This window comes from Stenella coeruleoalba, assembly GCF_951394435.1.
Source record: "Stenella coeruleoalba genome assembly, chromosome: 5".
NCBI classification, from domain to species: Eukaryota; Metazoa; Chordata; class Mammalia; order Artiodactyla; family Delphinidae; genus Stenella; species Stenella coeruleoalba.
Window position 1 is genome coordinate 109,859,592 of NC_137150.1, and position 21,954 is coordinate 109,881,545.

A 21,954-nucleotide genomic window follows, 5' to 3' on the forward strand; every position below is an offset into this window, starting at 1 on the left:
AGTAATTTGCCAAGTTTTACGTGGGGTTGCTCTGATGAGAACTCAGGCAGTCTGGATAAGTCCAGTCACTGCTCTTATCTAACCACAAACAACTTTCAACCACTTTTTGTCAACCACTTTTCTTATCCTTGCTAAATCAGTATCTAGCACTAACAAAGATCTTTTAATTCCCTTATTGTTTTAACCACCCTTACTAACTGAATTCCATGGCTAAGTTTTATGTGACATGGTCACCAGCACAAGTTTCTCAGCCCTACTAATCTTCTACTATTCTCATCCTGTAAGTGTCCAACTCTAGCTTCATTCAAACTTATTTTTTTGAGCTCACACACCCAGCTTAGCAAGCAATGAACAAAAACTAATGGTTGGGCCATGTGGCACTATTTCAGGTGTCCGATATCCAGCCTCTGTTGTGCTCTCATCATTATTCAGGAATCCTCTTGTGCTTGACTTGTTTTCTTTCTCATATCTCACAGTGGCTAAAGATCTTTATTAGCTCAAATTCTGTCACAACTTTCTACACTTTTCTTTCTCAATAGATGAGAAAAAAATGATCCACAGTTCCAAATCTTCAGATTAAATAGGAAAACTGAAAACTGCCCATTGGGTTTAGCAGCTAGGTGATTTTGCATGTTTTGGAAAGAGGAGTTTCAATATAGTAGAAACATAAGTGAGCCCACAGTGTGTCAAACAGTAAATGAGACAGTCTCTCAAGCACTTGTCAATGAAGAAAGAGTGTTATGGTCAAGGGAGAGGAAGAGAATTGAGGGCAGGGCTGCCACTCACCTTTGTGATTTAGGAAGAAGTGCCTCCTGTTGGTGGGCACACTCCTAAGGTTTCATAGCTTGAGGAGGGAGAGGCACCTTCATGCAAAGGAAATGCCTCTTCTTCCTCAGGGCAAATACCTTCATTTGCCCTCTTGGTTGGGCATACCTTATGCAGTGTATGGCCTGTAAAATTGTGATTGCCTTGCATGAGGAAGGGTTTTTGTTTCTACAGTTATGGAGTTTTGTTTGTTTTTTGGTATTCCCCAGAAGCAGTCTGGATGTAGGTATGGGGAAGGCAAAGTCAACAACTGTAGGTTGAGGTTTTGCCATGTAAGTATGGTAAGGATACAAGATAGTTAATAACACTGGCAAGTTTCATGGGCAGTGGAATCTAGGATGGGTAGCAAAGGAAAATGTGGCAGACATGATTATCCATCCTGCTTTTCCATGTCAGTTGAATCACCATTTTATCAAGATGTTGGGCAGCAATGCAGTAAGGGAAGGTGGACCCAATTCAAGTAGTGAATCACAATTAATTTAAACCAAGCATGGTAGTCATAGTCCTCTATGTCAGTGGTGTAGGGGTGGGTATGTCACCTAGCTCTAGCCAGAGCTATGAAGGAGTTTTCCCTTAGGCAAAGACGCACGGTATAAACATTTTCCTTTTCTTTAAATGTGGCCTTATGAAGAAGTGCCACTTAGAGCTGTGGCAGCCATTTTATAACAATGAGGAGACAAAATTGAGATCAAAGCCTACACAATGAGGAAATGAAAGAACCAAGGAACCTGGGTTATCAATGACATTATTAAAGATAAAAGGGTTATTATCACTCTGTTCTTTCTGGAATTTCTCCTTTGTCTTCTCAGAAACCACATTCTCCTTTATCATCACTGCTGGTTTTTATTTAAAGTTACTTACTTTCTACTTCTCTCTCTAGAGTTTGGTCACAGATCTCTGTTTTTCTTTTTTTTCTCCTAGTAATTTTCAACAGGGTTATCTGTTAGTTTTAAAGAGTATATTTCATATTATTTATACTTTAAAAGTTCTTTTTTGGTATTTTAAAAACACCTTTACTGTGCTATAATCCACATGCCATGCACCTACTTAAAGTGTACAATTCCAATAGTTTTGAGTCTAGCCTCAGAGCTCTGCAACCATGACCACAATCAATTCTAGAAAATTATCATCAACCCTAAAAGAAACCCTCTCCCCATTAGCAGTCATTCTCTATTTCCTTCAGCCCTGGGAAACCAATACTCTACTTTCTGTCTCTACAGATTTACCTATTCTGTGAGCTTTATGACACCTGGGACTTGTATTATTCATCACTAATCCCCAGTACCTAGGAAACTGGCTGGCTCATGGGATTTCAATGAATACTTTTTCAATAGTGAACAAGGTAGAATGGGTCCCTGCTCTCTTGGAGTTTACATTCTAAAGTGGGAGATCAATAAATAAAAGACAAAAAGATACACAAATTTTGTTAACTGTTGCATAGGAGAGAAGATATTGAGATATTTAGATAGTGGAATTAGAGGCTTCTCAGAGATGAGTCGACATTTATGGTGAGACCTCAATGAACGCTGGGAAGGAAACAGCTATGGGAAGTGAACTCTCAATAGAGAGAAGGGCAAGTAAAGTCTCAGAGGCTACAAAGTGCTTAGTGAGTTTCAGGAAAGTCAGTGTGACTACAGAATAGTAAAGCCAGAGAATGATAAGCAGTGGAAAGGTAGGCAGGGACCAGATTATGGAAGCCTTGTTAGGGAAGAGTAGGGAGTTTATTTTTAACTCCAGGTGAACCAAGCATGCCATTTAAATTGTATGATTTATTCCTTGCATAGAGCCTTATGGTTCAAACTGTGCTTCCAACCTGCAGAGGCAGCATCACCCCTGAGCTTGTTAAAATTACAGAATATGAGGCACCACTCAGAACTGAAAGTCTGTTCTTTTAACAAGATCCCTAGGTGATTCATATGCACATTAAAGCTTGAGAAACACTAGAGAATGGATTGGAGGTGAAAAAGAGAAAGGGGAAGCCCTTAGATATGTTAGTCCAAATGAGAGAGGAAGGCTGCCTGCATTAAGAGTGACAGCAGAAAGGATGAGAAGACTGACTTAGGGTATGTCTTGGAGATACTTGGTTTAGGACTCTTAACCAGCTAAACACAGATTTCAATAGGCAGGATTTATGAGAAAAGTTTAGGATTGGAGATACAGGTCTGTGGGTCTATTGGGTATCCTGCTTCTGAGTTTCAACTGTTGTTTTATAATTTACAAATGTTTGCATGTTGTCATCTTTATGGGAAATACGACATGCCTTTCTGAAGGTTTTCCAAGTCCTCCACTCTTTCACTTTGAGGCCCTCTGTTCCTAGATATCTTTCATCAAGTCCTTATTAACTCCTTCACAAAAAATGTTTTGAACATTTTAAAATTCAAGGTCCATGACTGATCAACACGTCCTTCTCCATAGCCCCTTGGACTGTCCACACCTCGAACTTAACTGGGACAGATATACTCCAAGCCTCTCCAGTTTCTAAGTACAAAGTAGCTTGGAAACTCCTGCGTTGCTGGGCCCAATTGTCTCGGTGCACAATTCTGTACTCTTTAAAAAGGATCTGTGAGCTAGAAACCCGTCAGTTAATGGGAATGAAAGAATATTAAGTTCCAAGTGGGGTAGACTACCTAGCGACCCCCATTCTTAGGCCTTATCACTTCGTTAGTAAGTGGTACAGCTGAATTCTAATGCTCTTCCCTGTATCGTTTGTCTCATTAAGAATAGTTTAATTGTTGAAACGTTTGTTTACAGCAATTATTTTAAAAGGCAAAAGGGCCTTTTTCTTTCTTTCTTTTTGAGGTTATGGGGAATGGTAAAAGTTTTCATAATTCCAATTCTCAGTCGTTGGTAACCCAGAGAATAACACCAGAACACCAGAGTATCTCTGGGACGATTACAGGATTCTCTCAGAACTTAGAGAAGTCCCTTCCAAGAAAACCATATATCCATTTGAAGGGCATGCCGCCAGTGAGACTTGTTCAAAGAAAGAAAAACTGGGGGGGTTGGGGAGTGGCACGGCGGTTCTCCGCAGCCAAGAATGGGGCAGGGTAAGAGTGGTCAAGGCTGAGCGAGGTCCGCTCAGGACCGCCTCCTGGGGTGTCCTGGGCACCGGGGCAGAGACGCAGGGGGAGGAAGGGGCAGGTCTCCGAGGCCTCCCAGTGCGAGCCGCGTGAGTAGGCGGAGAGGCCTGGCGCCTCCTCCCCTCTCGGGACGTGCGTCCGGGGATCACTCCGGGTCCTGCTCCTCCCTGCCGGCGGGGGGAGAAGTGGGACAGGCGGCCGTCCTCTCCGGCTATAAAGGGACTGGCCCTCCTGCGGCTTGCCTAGGCTCGCCTGGGCGTTCTCCCGGCTAGAGCTCCCGCTCCCCCTCCACTCGACCCTCTCGGGCCTCGGCTACTCGGGCTGCGGCGGAAGATGGCGGCTCCGGCGGGTCACCCGGCTCGGGAGGCTCGGTCCGAATGCTCTGAGGAGGCGCTGGCCGCTGCCTTAGCGGACGTGCCCGAACTAGCCCGACTTCTAGAAATAGACCCGTACCTGAAGCCCTTCGCTCCGGACTTCCAGCGCAGGTACAGCCCCACCTTGGTACTGTCCCCCGACTCACCCCGCCCCACACCCCACTGCCCACCCCCACCTCCTCCACAGAACCCAGCAGCCCGCCTTCCAGCCGCGAACTTGCGGCTGGGAACGCCTGTTGGCTCTCGGACGTGCGGGCCCCGCCCCTCGCCGGCTCCGCCCCTCGCCGGCTCCACCCCCGCCGTCCCCGCCCCCCACCTTGGTGGTAGCAACTTCCGGGCTTGGGCGACGACTTGAGTCCGGTAATTGGGTTGAATGGCTTCCGGACTTGTGGGTTGACAACTCTTGTCGATGGACTAGAGGCAGAAGCGCTGAATAAACTTTCCTCATCCCTTTCCCCTCCCTTCGAATCGGCAGTTTTGCGCCACTGGGTGTGTGCTTTGGCTGCCAGCACCCGTTTCCTCAGGTGCTGGTGCGGAGTTAGGCAACTGCACTGCAGGTTTTCTGACCGTTCCACGGACCAGAGTGGTCCTGTGAATTAGCGGGTGCATAACACCTCGCCTGTGTAATTGCGTTTTTAAAGCCTTCTCGCTTATTTTATAGCAAATACTGTTATTTTATATAGGATTCTTTCAGGCAGCTTTTCTTTCCTTGTTAATATTCTCCCTCTCAGAGAAGATTAAGCTTATCTTGGTCTTTGTTTTTTACCCCTTGGGCCATCATTGACGAGTACTAACCCGTGTTTGGCATTGCCATCCTGAAGCTGGAGAAAGGCGAGGAAAGCCAGACTTCTAGAGGCCCACTTAGTATGCTTTACTTTTAGCTTGTCTCCTATCATGCTGAAGTTGCTAGGATAATAATTGCAGTAGTCAGCTGAACTTAAAAGGTATAATTTTTAAGACTAAAATAGTTGTTATGTTAGTTATAGTAGTTATATTTGTGAGATAAGCACATTGTGATTTAATGGTTTCTGCCCTTTTAGCAGAGCCACTTGAAAATTACCATGGCAACAGAATACCTAGTCACAGTTTCAAGTAATAGAAAACTTCTAGTAGTTACTTGGCAAGAAGCAGCATTGGGGGTAATGAAACATGGTTGATTTGGAGTTTGGGAAAATAAAAGTCTTAGGTTCATGACCTGGCATTGTCACTTATTACCTGTACTCAATTCAGCAACTGTTTATTAAGGGTCCTTTAGGAACAAAAAGTAAGGGACACAAAGTTGAATACAACACTTCATTCCAGAGCTTGTATATCCTAATGCATGGGTCCTCAAAGGAGTCACCTTGAGCTGTTGCTAAGTTAATCAGATGTTGGGCCTTTATGTAAGTCATTTGGGGAGCAGCCTTGTGAAATTGCCTTCAGTGTTTACAATATGTGCTTTCAAAGAAATTTAGTGTATAATCTTCATTGTTCAGGATTGGATTTGATTTAGAAATAGTAAAAAATTTTAGAGCAAAAGATGGTGATCCGACTTTTTTGATGACACTAATTTACTTGGATGCTTTGTAAAATGACACGTAAGACATTTCTAAAAGCAGAGTTGTGGAAGTGTTTTGTCTCCGTTTCTCCCCTCTCTGTTTTAAAAAAATGATTACAAGTAGACAAACCTCCCTTGTTAAGTGTTTCTTTCATGTAATTCACTTCAGCTCCGTTAGGATTGAAGCAGTTTTGATCCTCTTTCATGGTTTGTCAGAACTAATGAGAGGGACAAAGGCCAGAATAAAGAAGTGGGAGCACTCCAGTGTTCTTGATGAAAAGGCTGGTCCAGTGGGTCCTTGTGCCTCACTCTGACCTGGATTCTACTTCTGGCCTTGGTTCTGAGTAATTGCCATTTTCCAGCACACATGTTCCCTTTAGGCATATCAAATAGTAATTTGGCGTTTGGCAGCAGTAACTTTTACTGTTAGCATTTGAAGAATAAAAGAATTTCTCCTTCCTTAAGTGTGGTCCTGATTACTTTTCCTATTTTCCATTCATTTCTAATAACCCACTTAGGCAGTGTGTCTTTGGCCTAACACAAATATACAACCAGTCAAACGTAGATGCAAAGTATGCTTACTAAGGAGTGAAGAAAATTTAGGGTACAAATAGCAACAGTATAATGGTGATAGGGGAGGCGGTTTCTCATTGATGGACTGTCTTATTCTTTCCCAAACACTGTGTCTTCATTAGAAATTCCATTATGTACCTTTGTTCTTGTTTACCTTTTCTGTAACTGTAGGAATGTTGAATCAAGCGTGAGGGTTAGTGAATTACTCTGTGCCGTAAAATAAAAATTAGACATTAGCGTGGGTGACAGGCCCTGTGATGTCTCATTGATTACCTCCTAAGATAGGATTTTCCTCTTGGCTTTCCTGCTTTTTTCACCTGTTATTTGTGCTGCAATTAGTTGCTGTATCATAATTCCAACATCGTAGTGTTTTTAAAAAAACATTATTTGTCCCCATGCTACATGTCAGCATGAGTCAGGCTCTCCTCATGGCAGTCATTCAAGGATCTAGGCTGATGAAGTCATCATTTTGAAACATGCTTCTACAGTGGCAGGGGCAAGGAACAGAGAACATTTTGAACTAGGCACTATTTCTTACAGCTTTTGCCTAGCAATCAGCCACTTATGCTGATACACATATTGGCCAGTGTAAGTCAAATGTGACTTATCAACCACGTGGGTGGAAGAGAAAACTGACATTTGTGAACAGGAGGATGAACAACACAGTTACAGTAACACTTGTCTATACCCTCTGTTTATATAGTAACTTTTACATATGTTATAGTATTTAATTTAACCCTAATAACAAAACTACAAGGTAGGAAGGGTGGGTATTTTTGTTTTTCCTGTTTTACAGATGAAGAATCCGAGATTCGGTTGTGATGAGTTGTTCACATGGCTTGCTGCAGCTGGGATTAATCTTTCTTTAATAAAATTGTTTCAGCAAATTCACAAAAAATGACTTCTTGGTAATTTAGTGAATACCTCTTTCTTTCTCTTTACTTCTAGCATTGGACATTTTGGACCACTTATTAGATCCTTGAAGCCATGATGTGTACTCTTGCTTTTCTTCCATTATCTCTGGTGGTTTCTCCTCAGCCTCTTTCAGACCATTAGTATAAGAGATTCTCAGGGCTCTTCCCTAGGTTCCTTTATGTATTTCTGTTTTATACACATACTTTCCCTAAGTATTCTCATCCATCCCATGAATTCCATCTATGTACTGAGGCTGCCCACATCTATCTTCACCCTAAATCTCCCCTGGTCTTAGTCTCCTGGTCTTATTTATAAATATCTGCATTTTGATGTACTGTAAGTATAAAACTCAATGTGTATAAAACTGAACTTAGGGTTTTTCATCCCAAGCCTGATTGTCCTTTTATACCTTATCTCAGTGTGTGTTATCCTCCTCTACCAACTACTCAAGCCTAAAACTTAAGACTTATCCTTAATTACTCCTCTCCCCTTCTTTTTATCTCTAAGTCTAGTCAGTAGTAGCTCCTAACTACTTTTCAAGTATATGCCACACTGTATTCCTACTGCTCTTCTACTACTCAAGTTGCTAGCATCTCTAGCCTGGTTTATAATAACGGCCTCACAGTTCTCCCTTTTCAAATCTTCTCAACAATTCCATGGCTTTTAAGGTACAGTGTAGTCTCTTTCTTGTGACCTACAAAACTCTGTATTATCTGGTTCCTGTCTACCTTTTTAGCCTCATCTTTGGATCGTCCTTCTCACTCTGTACCACCTAATCAGAAGGGGGCTAAGTGTAAAGAGGTAGCTAGGATGTCTGGGGGCTATTCTATAAGGGGCACTAAAATATCACTAGAATAAATTGGAAACATGATACCTATTTTACACATGTAGTCCTTTCTTATATATTGAAGATTTTCATTTTTTATTTTGTGTAGGCTTGTGAGAAGTAAGGAGTCTAGAAGGATCACTGAGTAAAAGGCAGGAGAGGTCAAGAACTAGAAACATTTTCTGATCTTTACCAGAAGAATGATGCTTTTGGCTTAGTAGAAATGAATTAAAAAGGGAACCCATTTCTATATTTAATTTTTATTAATAGAAAATAATTTTTCTCTACCCCATAAGATAGATCTTTACCAAATGTTTAAAGATCAATTTGAAGTGTGCCAGAATATTATCTAGTCTTGGATGCCACCTGTTTTGGTCTAGCCATGGGTCCAGCTATGGCTTTTGTACATGTTATTTCTTCTGCTTGATGCATACTTTGCTTCTGTCTTGTTAGTGCCTGTACGTACTTCAGGACACAGCCTAGAGATATATTAAATGCCTTCCCTGACTTCTTCCCATCCTCACACCTTCTTTGCACCTCTTACCCACCACCTTGAAAACCTGTATTGTAAGGGTGATCATCAATAATCATGTAGTTGTCTTTCTGCTCTTTTGTATCTCCCACTAGTTTATTTGCTCCTAGGGGTAGGCACATTGTCTGTGTTGTTTGCTCACTGTTATATTCTCAGTCTGTAAAACTGTACCTGGCCTACAGGAAACGGTACAGTGTTTGAATGAATAGATGACTGAATGAATGTCTTTTGACTTTTGTTTTTCTCTTTTCTACACCAGTAAGTCTCAGGTAAGCTCACCTTAAGCTAAAAATGTTAGGAATACTAGGATGGACAGAAGAAGAAGCAGTAGTTGTCAGGAGTTATGTGTGGCAGTCTCGGGTAGGGGAGTGTATGTTCAAGGAAAAAGCTAAAAATAACCAGAGAAAATAAAGAAATTTGTTATTAATTAGATATTTCCATATTCCACAGAGACTAAGGGTTTAATCACTGAAGGAATATTCAGTTTGAAGAGAGCCTCAGGTCAAATTGCATGCTCAAGAATAGGAAGACAGGTTTTTGTGAGCTCAAGTGTGTTAAGTATCACAATTACAGTGCACATCTCTATTTTGTTAGAAATGAAAATAGCTTTTACACTGGTATCTAATCAGAATTAGAATGTTTAGATTTCATGTAATAGCAACCACACCAAAAACTGATTCTCGTGGTGCAGAAATTTTATATTGTAGTTGAATGGTGCACTTTTCTCTCAGTGCCTGGCCAAGTTGTAGGCTCTGAAGAAAGTCAAATGTCAATGATTCTAGAAGGCAAAGAAGAATCCAAAAATTATAAGTCATACCTGGCCTGCTCTTCTGTACTAGTAGCAGATTCCTTTGCACCTTGCAGCTGAGGTCTGTACTAACTCCAGAGTCACTCCTGAATTCTTTACAGTGATGGGCAAGAGGCTGTGATCTCTTCTCATTTTCAAACTGCCTTAAAATGACTCCATGGAGCATTTGGTTTAGTTTAGGCTCTGGTGCCTGCTGCACCATCTCCTGAGAAATGACTGTGTGTGGTAACTTCTTAGAGGATTCAGTTCAGCTCCCACCAGGCTGGCCCTAGTTAGTCAGTGAGATGATAGCACAGACCCTGTGAAATGTGCTATCGTTTTAGATTGATAAGCATATCATGCTGCTGCTATTTAAAAGCATGTGTAAAACTTCAATTATACATTTATAGATATTAAAGGAAAATATGAAAGGGTTTTCAGTGGAGAGAATTGCTGCTCTCAGCTACCTTTCATTCTAAAGTAACTTTACTGTTTTACAGAAGAGTAGATTCTCTTCATGTAGTGATGTCCACTCATCAGTAGATACTCACTACTGTTTAGAATCCAGGTCTTTTTTTTTTTTTTTTTTTGTGCTCAAGATCCAAGAGCAGCCCCTGTTCTGTTTTGTGTTTAGGGTAGCAAGAACCTAGTACATCAACAGAAGGCAAAATTCCACATTAAACACACGTTGTTATACAATCTACATTCATTAATTTATTATACAATTGACATTAAGTTATGGTGACTTACCTGATCGATTTTTGATGTTTAAAAGATAATAGCTGAGATCCTAAGTTTAGCTTCTTCACATGTGAAATGGAAAAAAAAAATAAACATATGGCTGAGTGTCCATGTTGCAAAGCACAAGAGCAAGATGAAGCTTGAATTTTAGGTGTTGTAAATGCTAAACAGCTTCGAATTTGAGGGCAACTTAGTCAACCTCTGTGAACCTCAGTTTCTTTTTTTGAAAAATATGGATTGAACCCACCTTATAGGGGTTTCTTGAGGATGAGGAATATATGTAAAGATATCGCTTCTTTAATCCTGTATCCTGAAATCAACCATCAGATAAATAACCTGACCGGAAATTCCCCACAACTCTTCATTTTGCTGCTTAACAGCATCTTTACTTTAAGGGGTTCCTTCTCTTTCCTAGTAGTGCATTTGTGTGAATGAGGTGAGGAGGTGGTAATTTTAATCATAATCTAGTGGAGAAAGAAAAGAATATGTTTAAATTTTGATCTTTAATTTGGACAGGAAATGATAAGGCAGTTGCCAGTTTACTACAAGCTGAAGGCAAGATGAATTCTGGGACGTAATGAGCACAAAGCTCCCTTTATTGAGAGAGGTAAATGCTACCCTGCAGAAACCCCAAATCACTCTTCTCTTGATCTTCCGTTTCTGTCTTTTCTCTTCTTTCATCTGACTGCTAAGTGTTCATGTTCTTGGACATCAAACAGCTGCAGGGATTTTCTTCCTCCTGAACTCTGGATGCTTGGAGGAATGGTCATACCGAGTTTACTAATAGCAGGAATGACTTTGAAAATAAGAAGAAAAAATACATAATAGCAGCTTAGAAGTTTACAAATGAAAGAATTATCTAGTGGAGTCTGAACTTATGGTCTATTAATAAGAAAAAAAATTTAAATCCCATGTCTTGCCTTGTCTTTTTTATCCTCTCTTTTTTTATTTGATGATTTCAGTTCTTTTCAGTATGTCTGAATTTGCAATGAGACACATAAAACAAAGGAATGGAATACTCATGTGTATTTTAGTAGATCCATTGAAGGATAAATTACAATTAAACAGTTTCTGGGTATGTGCTCTAGGTCTGTAATCTAAAATGTGATAATCAGGGCTTCCCTGGTGGCGCAGTGGTTGAGAGTCTGCCTGCCGATGCAGGGGACGCAGGTTCGTGCCCCGGTCCAGGAGGATCCCACATGCCGCGGAGCAGCTGGGCCCGTGAGCCGTGGCCGCTGGGCCTGCGCGTCCGGAGCCTGTGCTCCGCAGCGGGAGAGGCCGCGACAGTGAGAGGCCCGCGTACAGCAAAAACAAAACAAAACAAAACAAAATCAGTTACGCGTTTAGGTGTACGTAACAGAAACCGAACATACCCTCAAAGAACGGAAAATCCCGCAAACTGTGAGTTATGGAAATAGAGGTTTGTATTTCTCACAAAGTGGGGGTAAGTGGTTTGGGCCTTAGCATTGACTCATCATTTATCTTTTGGTTCTACTATCCTTAACATATGGTCTTGATTCTAACGTTTAGAAGATGGCTGGGCATATCTAGGGCCCATATCTGTCTTCCTAGTAGGAGTACAAGCTAACTCACTATGTCCATTTTAGCCAAGCATAAATTAGTTTACTTGTAAACTCCATCTCATTCTTTCAGTTTACAAATTTTTCATCAGAGCTGTCCCATGGCATGGCCATCCTTAGCTGAAAGTGAGCCTGCATAATCAAGGCTTTCAGTTGTACGCGTATCTTCCTGAGAAATGCCTTTTTGTCTCATCTGTCACAGTTTGCCTGGGCTCTTTCCTTTGCTCCAATGAGGCGACAATGTCTGGCTAAAGATAAAAAGTCCCAGTGATACCATGCTGTAGTTCCCCAATATCATAGCTGTGTACAAATCTTTCAGAGCAGAATCCAGGCATTTCCACTTCTGAGAGAAGTCTTCAGCCACATCCCTCAGTATCACCAAACTCTGGGGCATGGCTTTCACTCTGCTCTACCTTGTATTTCTGGATTTCTGTATTTCTCTGGATTCTTTTCTTGGGACAAATACAGACACTTTTGCTTGCTCTAGTCCAAAATGAGCCTGTCTGGTTTCGCTTCAGGCCCCTGGCCCAACGATTTGGGGAGCACCTCTGTCTTCTCTTTTTAATTTCATAGATATTTTACTCTTAAAAATAGGAAGTTTTGAGAGGAAATGAGTTTTTCAGTTACTACTAATCTTTTTCATGTTCTCTTGGGCTCATTCAAAAATGATCTGCTGGGCTTCCCTGGTGGCGCAGTGGTTGAGAGTCGGCCTGCCGATGCAGGGGACACGGGTTCGTGCCCCGGTCCGGGAAGATCCCACGTGCCACGGAGCGGATAGGCCCGTGAGCCATGGCCGCTGAGCCTGCGCGTCCGGAGCCTGTGCTCCACAACGGGAGAGGCCACAACAGTGAGAGGCCCGCGTACCGCAAAAGAAAAAAAAAAAAAAAGATCTGCTTTATTTTTAAGTTATTTGGAGAATATTGTATTTGTGGGGTTAGAAAGAAGAAAAGAACTAAAATAAGGATGACAGTTGATGCTCAGTCTTTGAAACATGAATTGTCTTTTGTTACCTAACTACATGCAAGTTTATGGGCTTTCACATTATACTTTTTTATTCTTTTAAAAGATTAAGATGTGTAAGCTTTGTTCTTCAGAACATACCTGCTACAGACTTACCATATCAATATAAGATTTTTATCATCACAGAGGAGCCCAGTATTTCATCTTTGACAGTAGACCAAAGAACAATTTGTGGAAGAATGGGATTCCTCTTTTTTTCCTCTTTTGACTGTAAAGACAGCATAATGATTCCTCTTTGATGTCAGAATAGGTCAATAATGTGTGTGGGGTCATATTAGTTTCTTTTTTTCCTAAGAGGTTATAGGTCTATTATCCATGACCTAAAATGATATTTTAGGCTACTGTTTGGAGGACATGAGTAACTAATGTGTGAGTTACCATTGCTTTTTCACTGTTTTACAATCTTTTCTCAAGAGGATTGGTGATTATTCCAGGATTCTAGAGATTCACAAAAAAATTCATATTCATCATTTCCAAGCATATTTTCCCCCTCCAGTTCTCATTTTTCAGCATTAACAATCTCTCATATTTTTGTTTGCTTATTTGTGCATTTTTTTGTTTCCATGTGGGAGTCTTCCATCCCCTTGACCATTTCAGTTGGCAGTGCTCTTTTGGTTGTGCAAGTTGTGCTTGCTAGTGAAGCACAGCAGCGTAGTGAAGCGAATGGATCTCTTTTTGTTCAGTTCCCTAAAATGCCTTTTACTGAAAACTATCTGCTATCCATGCGGTATTAGGGAAACCTCTACTCACAAATTCAACACATAAGCAGGAAATACAGAGAAACAAGAGTGTTATCAAAACTGAAGTTTGGTTGTAGCAGATTTAAGGTACCTTTAGAGGACATTAAAAAATATAGTGAATTTAGAGAATTGCAAATTGTGTTAGACTAGATTTAAAAAATTATTTTGAAATAATTATAAACTACAGGAAGTTGCAAAAATAGTACAGAGAAGGCCCCTGTACTATTAGCCAAGCTTGCCCCAGTGGTAATATCTTGCTTAACTGTAGGGCAGTTTCAAAACCAGGAAATTGACATTGATACACTCTGCAGACCTTATTCAGTTTTCAACAGTCTTTCCTTGCACTTCTTTGCAGTTTTATCACAAGTATATATTAATGTAACTGCCACTACAGTGAAGATACAGAACCATTCCATCACCACAAAGGAATTCTGAATTCCTTTATACTTATACTATTCCCACTCCCTCTATCCCTAAACTCTGGGAATTACTGATCTGTTTTACATTTCTATAATATTTTTTCATTTTTTGAATGTTATATAAATTAAATCAGCGAATATGTAATCTTTGAAGATTGGCTTTTAAAAAAAATTTATTGGGGTATAGTTGATTTACAATGTTGTGTTAGTTTCAGGTGTACAGCAAAGTGAATCTGTTATACATATACATATATCCACTCTGTTTTAGATTCTTCCCCATATAGGCCATTGCAGAGTACTGAGTTCCATGTGCTATACAGTAGGTCCTTACTAGTTACCTATTTTATACATAGTAGTGTGTTTGTGTCAATCCCAATCTCCCAATTTATCCCTCTCCCCCTTACCACACACAACCTGCCCCCCCCAACCCGGTAACCATAAGTTTATTTTCTACATCTGTCACTGTATTGCTGTTTTGTAGATAAGTTCATGTGTACCCTTTTTTAAGATTCCACATACAAGTGATATCATATGATATTTGTCTTTCTCTTTCTGACTTCACTTAGTATGATAATCTCTAGGTCCATCCATGTTGCTGCAAATGGCATTATTTCGTTCTTTTTTATGGCTGAGTAATATTCCACTGTATATATGTACCACATGTTCTTTATCCATTCCTTTGTTGATGGACATTTAGGTTGCTTCCATGTCCTGGCTATTGTAAATAGTGCTGCAGTGAACATTGGGGTGCATGTATCTTTTCAAATTATGGTTTTCTCTGGTTATATGCCCAGGAGTGGGATTGCTGGATCATATAGTAGCTCTATTTTTAGTTTTTTAAGGAATCTGCATACTGTTCTCCATAATGGCTGTACCAGTTTACATTCCCGCCAACAGTATAGGAGGGTTCCCTTTTCTCTACACCCTCTCCAGCATGGATTGGCTTTTTTTTTTTTTTCACTCAGTATATGCCTTTGAGATCTATTCAAATTGCATATATCAATAGTTCATTCCTTTTTGTTACTGAATACTATTCCATTGAATGGATGTGCCACAGTTTATCCATTCACCTGTTGAAGGACATTTGGATTGTTTCCAGTTTTTGGCTATTAAAAATATTGCAGTGAAGCTATGTTTATTATATATAGGTGTTATTTCTTTGGGAGAAGTTCCTAGAAGTGTAATTTTGGGGTCCTATGACAAATGTGTGTTTAGTTTTGTATGAAATTGCTAAACAGTTTTTCATGGTATCTGTACCATTTTGCATTCCCAAATGTATGAGGGATCTATCTTATCTGCATCCTTCCCAGCATTTGGTAATACATTTCTTAAAGTGTTAGCTGTTATAGTAAGTGTGTAGTGATAAGCCAATGTGGTTTTAATTTGCATTTTTCTTATAGCTAATTATGTTGAAAGTCTTTTACAGTGTTATTTGACATCTTTATATCCTCTTTGGTGAAATGTTCAGTTCATGTCTTTTGTCCATTTTCTAACTGGATTGATTTTTCTTTTTTTTACCTTTGAGTTTTGAGATTTCTTTACATACTCTAGATACAAGTCCTTTGTCAGATATATTTTGAAATTAATTAATTAATTTTATTTTATTTTGTCTTTTTTAGCCGTGTTGGGTGTTCGTTGCTGCGTGTAGGCTTTTCTCTGGTTGCGGCGAGCGGGGGCTACTCTTCGTTGTGGTGTGCAGGTTTCTCATTGTGGTGGCTTCTCTTGTTGTGGAGCACAGGCTCTAGGCATGCAGGTTTCAGTAGTTGTGGCACACGGGCTCAGTAGCTGTGGCTCACGGGCTCTAGAGCTCAGGCTCAGTAGTTGTGGTGCATGGGCTTAGTTGCTCTGGAGCATGTGGGATCTTCCTGGAGCAGGGCTGAACCTGTGTCCCCTTCATTGGCAGGTGGATTCTTAACCACTGCACCACCAGGGAAGCCCCACTCTGTCAGATATTTGTTTTGCAAATATTTTATCCTAGTCTGTAGCTTGCCTTTTCATCTTCTTAACAGGGTCTTTCATAGAACAAATGTTTTAAATTTTGATGAAATTTATTGATTTTTTTTGGTGTATGGTTTATACGTTTGTTGTCATGTATAAGAGCTCTTTGTCTAGCTCTAGGATCTGAAGATTTCCTCTAATGTTTTCTCCTCGAAGTTTTATTGTTTTACATTTTACATATACGTCTATCATCCATTTTGAGTTAATTTTTGCTTAAGGTTTAAGTTGAAGGGTTTTTTTTATTGTCTAAGGATATTTGATTTTTTTTTTTAAAGATCATAAACTATGACAGACTTATATTGGGGAGCCACCTGATCAAAATAAAAAATAAGCCTTTAGTCAGGTCTCACTGAAATATATGAACAATGACAATTTTTATGTATACTATAGATTATTGAAAGCAGTGGGAACTAATTAACCTGTCAGTTTTCTTATTTCTAAGATCTTATTTTAACTTTTGGTTATTATCATAAAGCAGCCTCTCAAACTTCAGGAAGCTGGAGAAAAATATTTGTGAAAGATACAATAACTTATTTTCAAGTAGTTACTTAAGAGTTTTTCTGGTTTGTAATTTATATATTTTTATCATGTTATAGCATTATTTTATTGATTTGTATTCTAAACATATATAGATATTAATCTATACAGATTGAATTTGTAACTTTAATTTGACTTTCCAAGGTTTTCCTTATTTCAAGTCTTCTACTTAGAACCTACTCATTTGTTAGTATCATATATTCTTCAGTTCTACATTATTAAAAATATTGCTTTGAAAAATAATATTTTATTCATTCAGTGTGTCTGTTTACTTGACTTAAATGACAGGTAAATCTCCAAAAACTTTTCATGTTATACTCTCATTTGTAGAAGTGAGTTTGTTAAATCTTAACAAAGGTAATGCTAATATTTCCCAAGATTAGTTGCTTTTTATCTAACTGAAATTAGCCTTTGGTTTTATTTCAGTCTTAATATTTACTTTGATGTTTGTCAGGATTCATTGTGCTATTAATAATTAGAAATCCGAGCATATCAATTTCCAAACAGGTGGTTAGATGTTATGAGATGAAAGTTGTTAGTACATGTATTTGGCAAAATTTGGAAAATTTACCCACTTTAAACAGAAAAGTAAAGTGGAACTTTTGAGGACTTGTTCATTCTTCAGTGATTACTAGCTATGATGGGTCTGAGGTACTAAACATCCAAAAGAGACTTCTGACAACTCTACTGATAATAAATCATCATCATCATCACAATAACAATTTTTATTACAATTTATGTAAATATCATTTTACGTGCATTGGGTCTGAGATTCTGCATTTTTAAGAAGCTCCCAGGTGATGCTGATGCTGCTGTTTCCCAGATGATGTTTTGAGGAGCAAGGCATGGCATCATCCCAACTTCAGTTCAAAACTGAGTTAGTGCATTAATTTTGTACTCTCTGGCATTCCTATATGGTAACAATGAGAAATCAGAAAGAGAAATTAAGGAAACACTCCCATTTACCATCGGAACATAGAGAATAAAATACCTAGGGGGCTTCCCTGGTGGCACAGTGGTTGAGAGTCTGCCTGCTGATGCAGGGGACATGGGTTCGTGCCCCGGTCCAGGAAGATCCCACATGCCATGGAGCGGCTGGGCCCATAAGCCATGGCCGCTGAGGCTGCACTCCGCAACAGGAGAGGCCACAGCAGTGAGAGGCCCGCATACCGCAAAAAAAAAAAAACACAATAAAAACAAAAAAAAAAAACCTAAGGATAAACCTACCTAAGGAGGTTAAAGACTTGTACTCAGAAAACTATAAACACTGATGAAAGAAATCAAAGATGACATAAACAGATGGAGAAATATACCATGTTCTTGGATTGGAAGAATCAATATTGTGAAAATGACTATACTACCCAAATCAATCTACAGATTCAATGCAATCCCTATCAAACTACCAGTGGCATTCTTCACAGAATTAGAACAAAAAATTTTACAATTCGTATGGAAACACAAAAGACCTCAAACAGCCAAAGCAATCTTGAAAAAGAAAAATGGAGCTGGAGGAATCAGACTCCCTGATTTCAAACTATACTACAAAGCTACAGCAATCAAGACAGTATGGTACTGGCACAAAAGCGGAAATATAGATCAGTGATACAGTATAGAAAGCCCAGAGATAAACCCACACACATATGGTCACGTAATTTATGACAAAGGAGGCAAGAACATACAATAGAGAAAAGACAGCCTGTTCAATAAGTGGTGCTGGGAAAACTGAACAGCTACATGTAAAAGAATGAAATTAGAACACTCCCTAATACCATACACAAAAATAAACTCAAAATGAATTAAAGACCTAAATGTAAGGCCAGACACTATAAAACTCTTAGAGGAAAACATAGGCAGAACACTCTATGACATAAATCACAGCAATATCCTTTTTGACCCACCTCCTAGAGAAATGGAAATAAAAACAAAAATAAACAAATGGGACCTAATGCAACTTAAAATCTTTTGCACAGCAAAGGAAACCATAAACAAGGTGAAAAGACAACGCTCAGAATGGGAGAAAATATTTACAAATGAAGCAACTGACAAAGGATTAATCTCCAAAATTTACAAGCAGCTCAGGCAGCTCAATATCAAAAAAACAAACAAGCCAATCCAAAAATGGGCAGAAGACCTAAATAGACATTTCTCCGAAGAAGATGTACAGATTGCCAACAAACACATGAAAGAATGCTCAACATCACTAATCATTAGAGAAATGCAAATCAAAACCACAATGAGGTATCGCCTCACACGAGTCAGAATGGCCATCATCAAAAAGTCTACAAACAGTTAAATGCTGGAGAGGGTGTGGAGAAATGGGAACCCTCTTGCCCTGTTGGTGGGAATGTAAATTGATATAGCCAGTATGGAGAACAGTATGTTGGTTCCTTAAAAAACTAAAAATATAACTACCATATGACCCAGTAATCCACTACTGGGCATATACCCTGGGAAAACCATAATTCAAAAAGAGTCATGTACTACAGTGTTCATTGCAGCTCTATTTACAATAGCCAGGACCTGAAAGCAACCTAAGTGTCCATCGACAGATGAATGGATAAAGAAGATATGGTACATATTTACAATGGAATATTACTCAGCCATAAAGAGAAATGAAATTGAGTTATTTGTAGTGAGGTGGGTGGACCTAGAGTCTGTCATACAGAGTGAAGTAAGTCAGAAAGAGCAAAACAAATACCATATGCTAACACATATATATGGAATAAAAAAAAAAAAGGTTCTGAAGAACCTAGGGGCAGAATAGGAATAAAGATGCAGACGTAGAGAATGGGTTTGAGGACACAGGGAGTGGGAAGGGTGAGCTGGGATGAAGTGAGAGACTGGCATGGACATATATACACTACCAAATGTGAAATAGATAGCTAATGAGAAGCAGCTGCATAGCACAGGGAGATCAGCTCGGTGTTTTGTGACCACCTAGAGGGGTGGGATATGAAGTGTGGGAGGGAGATGCAAGAGGGAGGAGATATGGGGATGTATGTATATGTATAGCTGATTCACTTTGTTATACAGCAGAAACTAACACACCATTGTAAAGCAGTTATACTCCAATAAAGATGTTAAAAAACAATAAGAAAAATAAGAAAAAAACAATTCAATTAAAAAATGGGCAGAAGACCTAAATAGACATCTCTCCAAAGAAGACTTACACATGGGCAAGAGGCACATGAAAGGATGCTCAGCATCACTAATTATTAGAGAAATGCAAATCAAAACTACAATGAGGGGCTTCCCTGGTGGCGCAGTGGTTGAGAGTCCGCCTGCCGATGCAGGGGACACAGGTTAGTGCCCCGGTCCGGGAAGATCCCAAATACCGTGGAGTGGCTGGGCCCGTGAGCCACGGCCGCTGAGCCTGCGCTTCCGGAGCCTGTGCTCCACAACGGGAGAGGCCACAACAGTGAGAGGCCCGCGTACCGAAAAAAAAAAAAACAAAACTAAAATGAGGAGGTATCACCTCACACCAGTTAGAGTGGGCATTTTCAAAAAATCTTGAAACAATAAGTGCTGGAAAGGGTGTGGTGAAAAGGGAACCCTCCTGCACTGTTGATGGGAATGTAAATTGTTACCGCCACTATGGAGAACAGTATGGAGATTCCTTTAAAACTAAAAATATAACTACCATATGACCCAGCAATCCCACTACTGGGCATATACCCTGAGAAAACCATAATTCAAAAAGAGACATGTACCCCAATGTTCATTGCAGCACTATTTACAATAGCCAGAACATGGAACCAACCTAAATATCCATTGACAGATGAATAGATAAAGCAGATGTGGCACATATGTACAATGGAATGTTACTCAGCCATAAAAAGAAATGAAATTGAGTTATTTGTAGTGAGGTGAATGGACCTAGAATCTGTCATACAGAGTAAAGTAAGTCAGAAAGAGAGAAGCAAATATGCTAACACATATATATGGAATCTAAAAAAATAAAAATAAAAAATGGTACTGATGAACCTAGTGCCAGGGCAGGAATGAAGACGTAGACATAGAGAATGGACTTGAGGACATGGGGGACGTGGAGGGGGAAGCTGGGGCAAAGTGAGAGTAGCATCAACATATATACACCACCGATTGTAAAGTAGGTAGTAGGAAGTAGCAGCATAGCATAGGGATATCACCTTGGTGCTTTGAGATGACCTAGTGTGGTGGGATAGGGAGGGTGGGAGGGAGGCTCAAGAGGGAGGGGATACGTGGATATATGTATGCATATGGCTGATTCACTTTGTTGTACAACAGAACCTAACACAGTATTGTGAAGCAATTATATTCCAATAAAGATCTATAAACAAAGAAACTGAGTTAGTAATGGGCCAAATTAGTTATAAGTAAATATTCTAATTTTTTAAGAATAATAATCCATATATACCAGTATAGTTAACCATATCATTTAAGTTTTTAATGGTCACATGATTTTCTAACTTATTTTAGATAAAAGTGGTTTTATTTTAATATCAAAGTTACTTTTCTTACATCTTCACTGTGAGTTTCACTGTTGCATATGGGTCTTTAGGATAATATATAGAAGGTGATCACATAGGAAAAATTATTCTCCACATATGTTGTTCCAGGGTATACATGGGCATCTGAGTTACAGGCTGTCAGCATAATTTGCTATTTAACAAACCAATTTTTGACATCCTCTTTGTCTCAGGCATTTTTCTATGTGATAGCAGAACAAATATAAGATAGGCTTCCTACTCGATGGGAGCTCTAATTGGGGAGATTACAAGTAAACACAATTATAGTAGATATTTGTGCATAAAATTCATTGTAAGACAGATAAAAGCATGTCTTATTCTGTTAAGGAAGGGGAGTATATAGCACAAAGGAGTTCATTTGAATTGCCTTAAATTCTTAAAATTATTTCTTTATAAAGGGAAGACTGAGTCTTGAAGAATGTGGACAAATTCTGTGAGACTCTTTTTTGGAAAGAGTCAAAGGATATGATAGCTGAGATATTAATCTTTATTAAAACTACAGTTGGCCTTCCGATTCTCAGGTTCCACTTATGAGGATTCAACCAGCCATGGCTCGAAAATATTCGGGAATAAAAAATTCCAGAAAGTTCCAGAAAGCAAAACTTGAACTTGCCTTGCACTAGCAACTATTTACGTAGCATTTACATTGTATTTACAAGTATTTACATAACATTTACATTGTATTAGGTATTATAAATAATCTAGAGGTGATTTAAAGTATATGGGAGGATGTGGGGTGGTGGTGGGATGAATTGGGAGATTGGGATTGACATATATACACTAATATGTATAAAACAGATAACTAATAAGAACCTGCTATATAAAAAAAATAAATAAAATAAAATTCAAAGAAAAAAATAAAGTATATAGGAGGATGTGTGTAGGTTGTATGCAAATATTACATGCTATGCCATTTTATATAAAGGACTTGAGCATCCATGGGCTTAAATATCTGCATCAAT

At 39.3% G+C, this 21,954-nt stretch overlaps 1 protein-coding gene across 1 annotated transcript in view; it reads left to right on the forward strand.

Moving 5' to 3' along the window:
• Positions 1 to 2,580: 2,580 nt before the first annotated feature.
• The window catches only part of GBE1 (1,4-alpha-glucan branching enzyme 1), a 295,070-nt gene continuing 275,696 nt past the window's right edge, over positions 2,581 to 21,954 (forward strand). Inside the window, exon 1 of the mRNA XM_079923113.1 lies at positions 2,581 to 4,390. Coding sequence (XP_079779239.1) covers positions 4,239 to 4,390 — 152 coding nt within the window. The 5' untranslated portion in view covers positions 2,581 to 4,238. The remainder of the gene's footprint in view (positions 4,391 to 21,954) is intronic.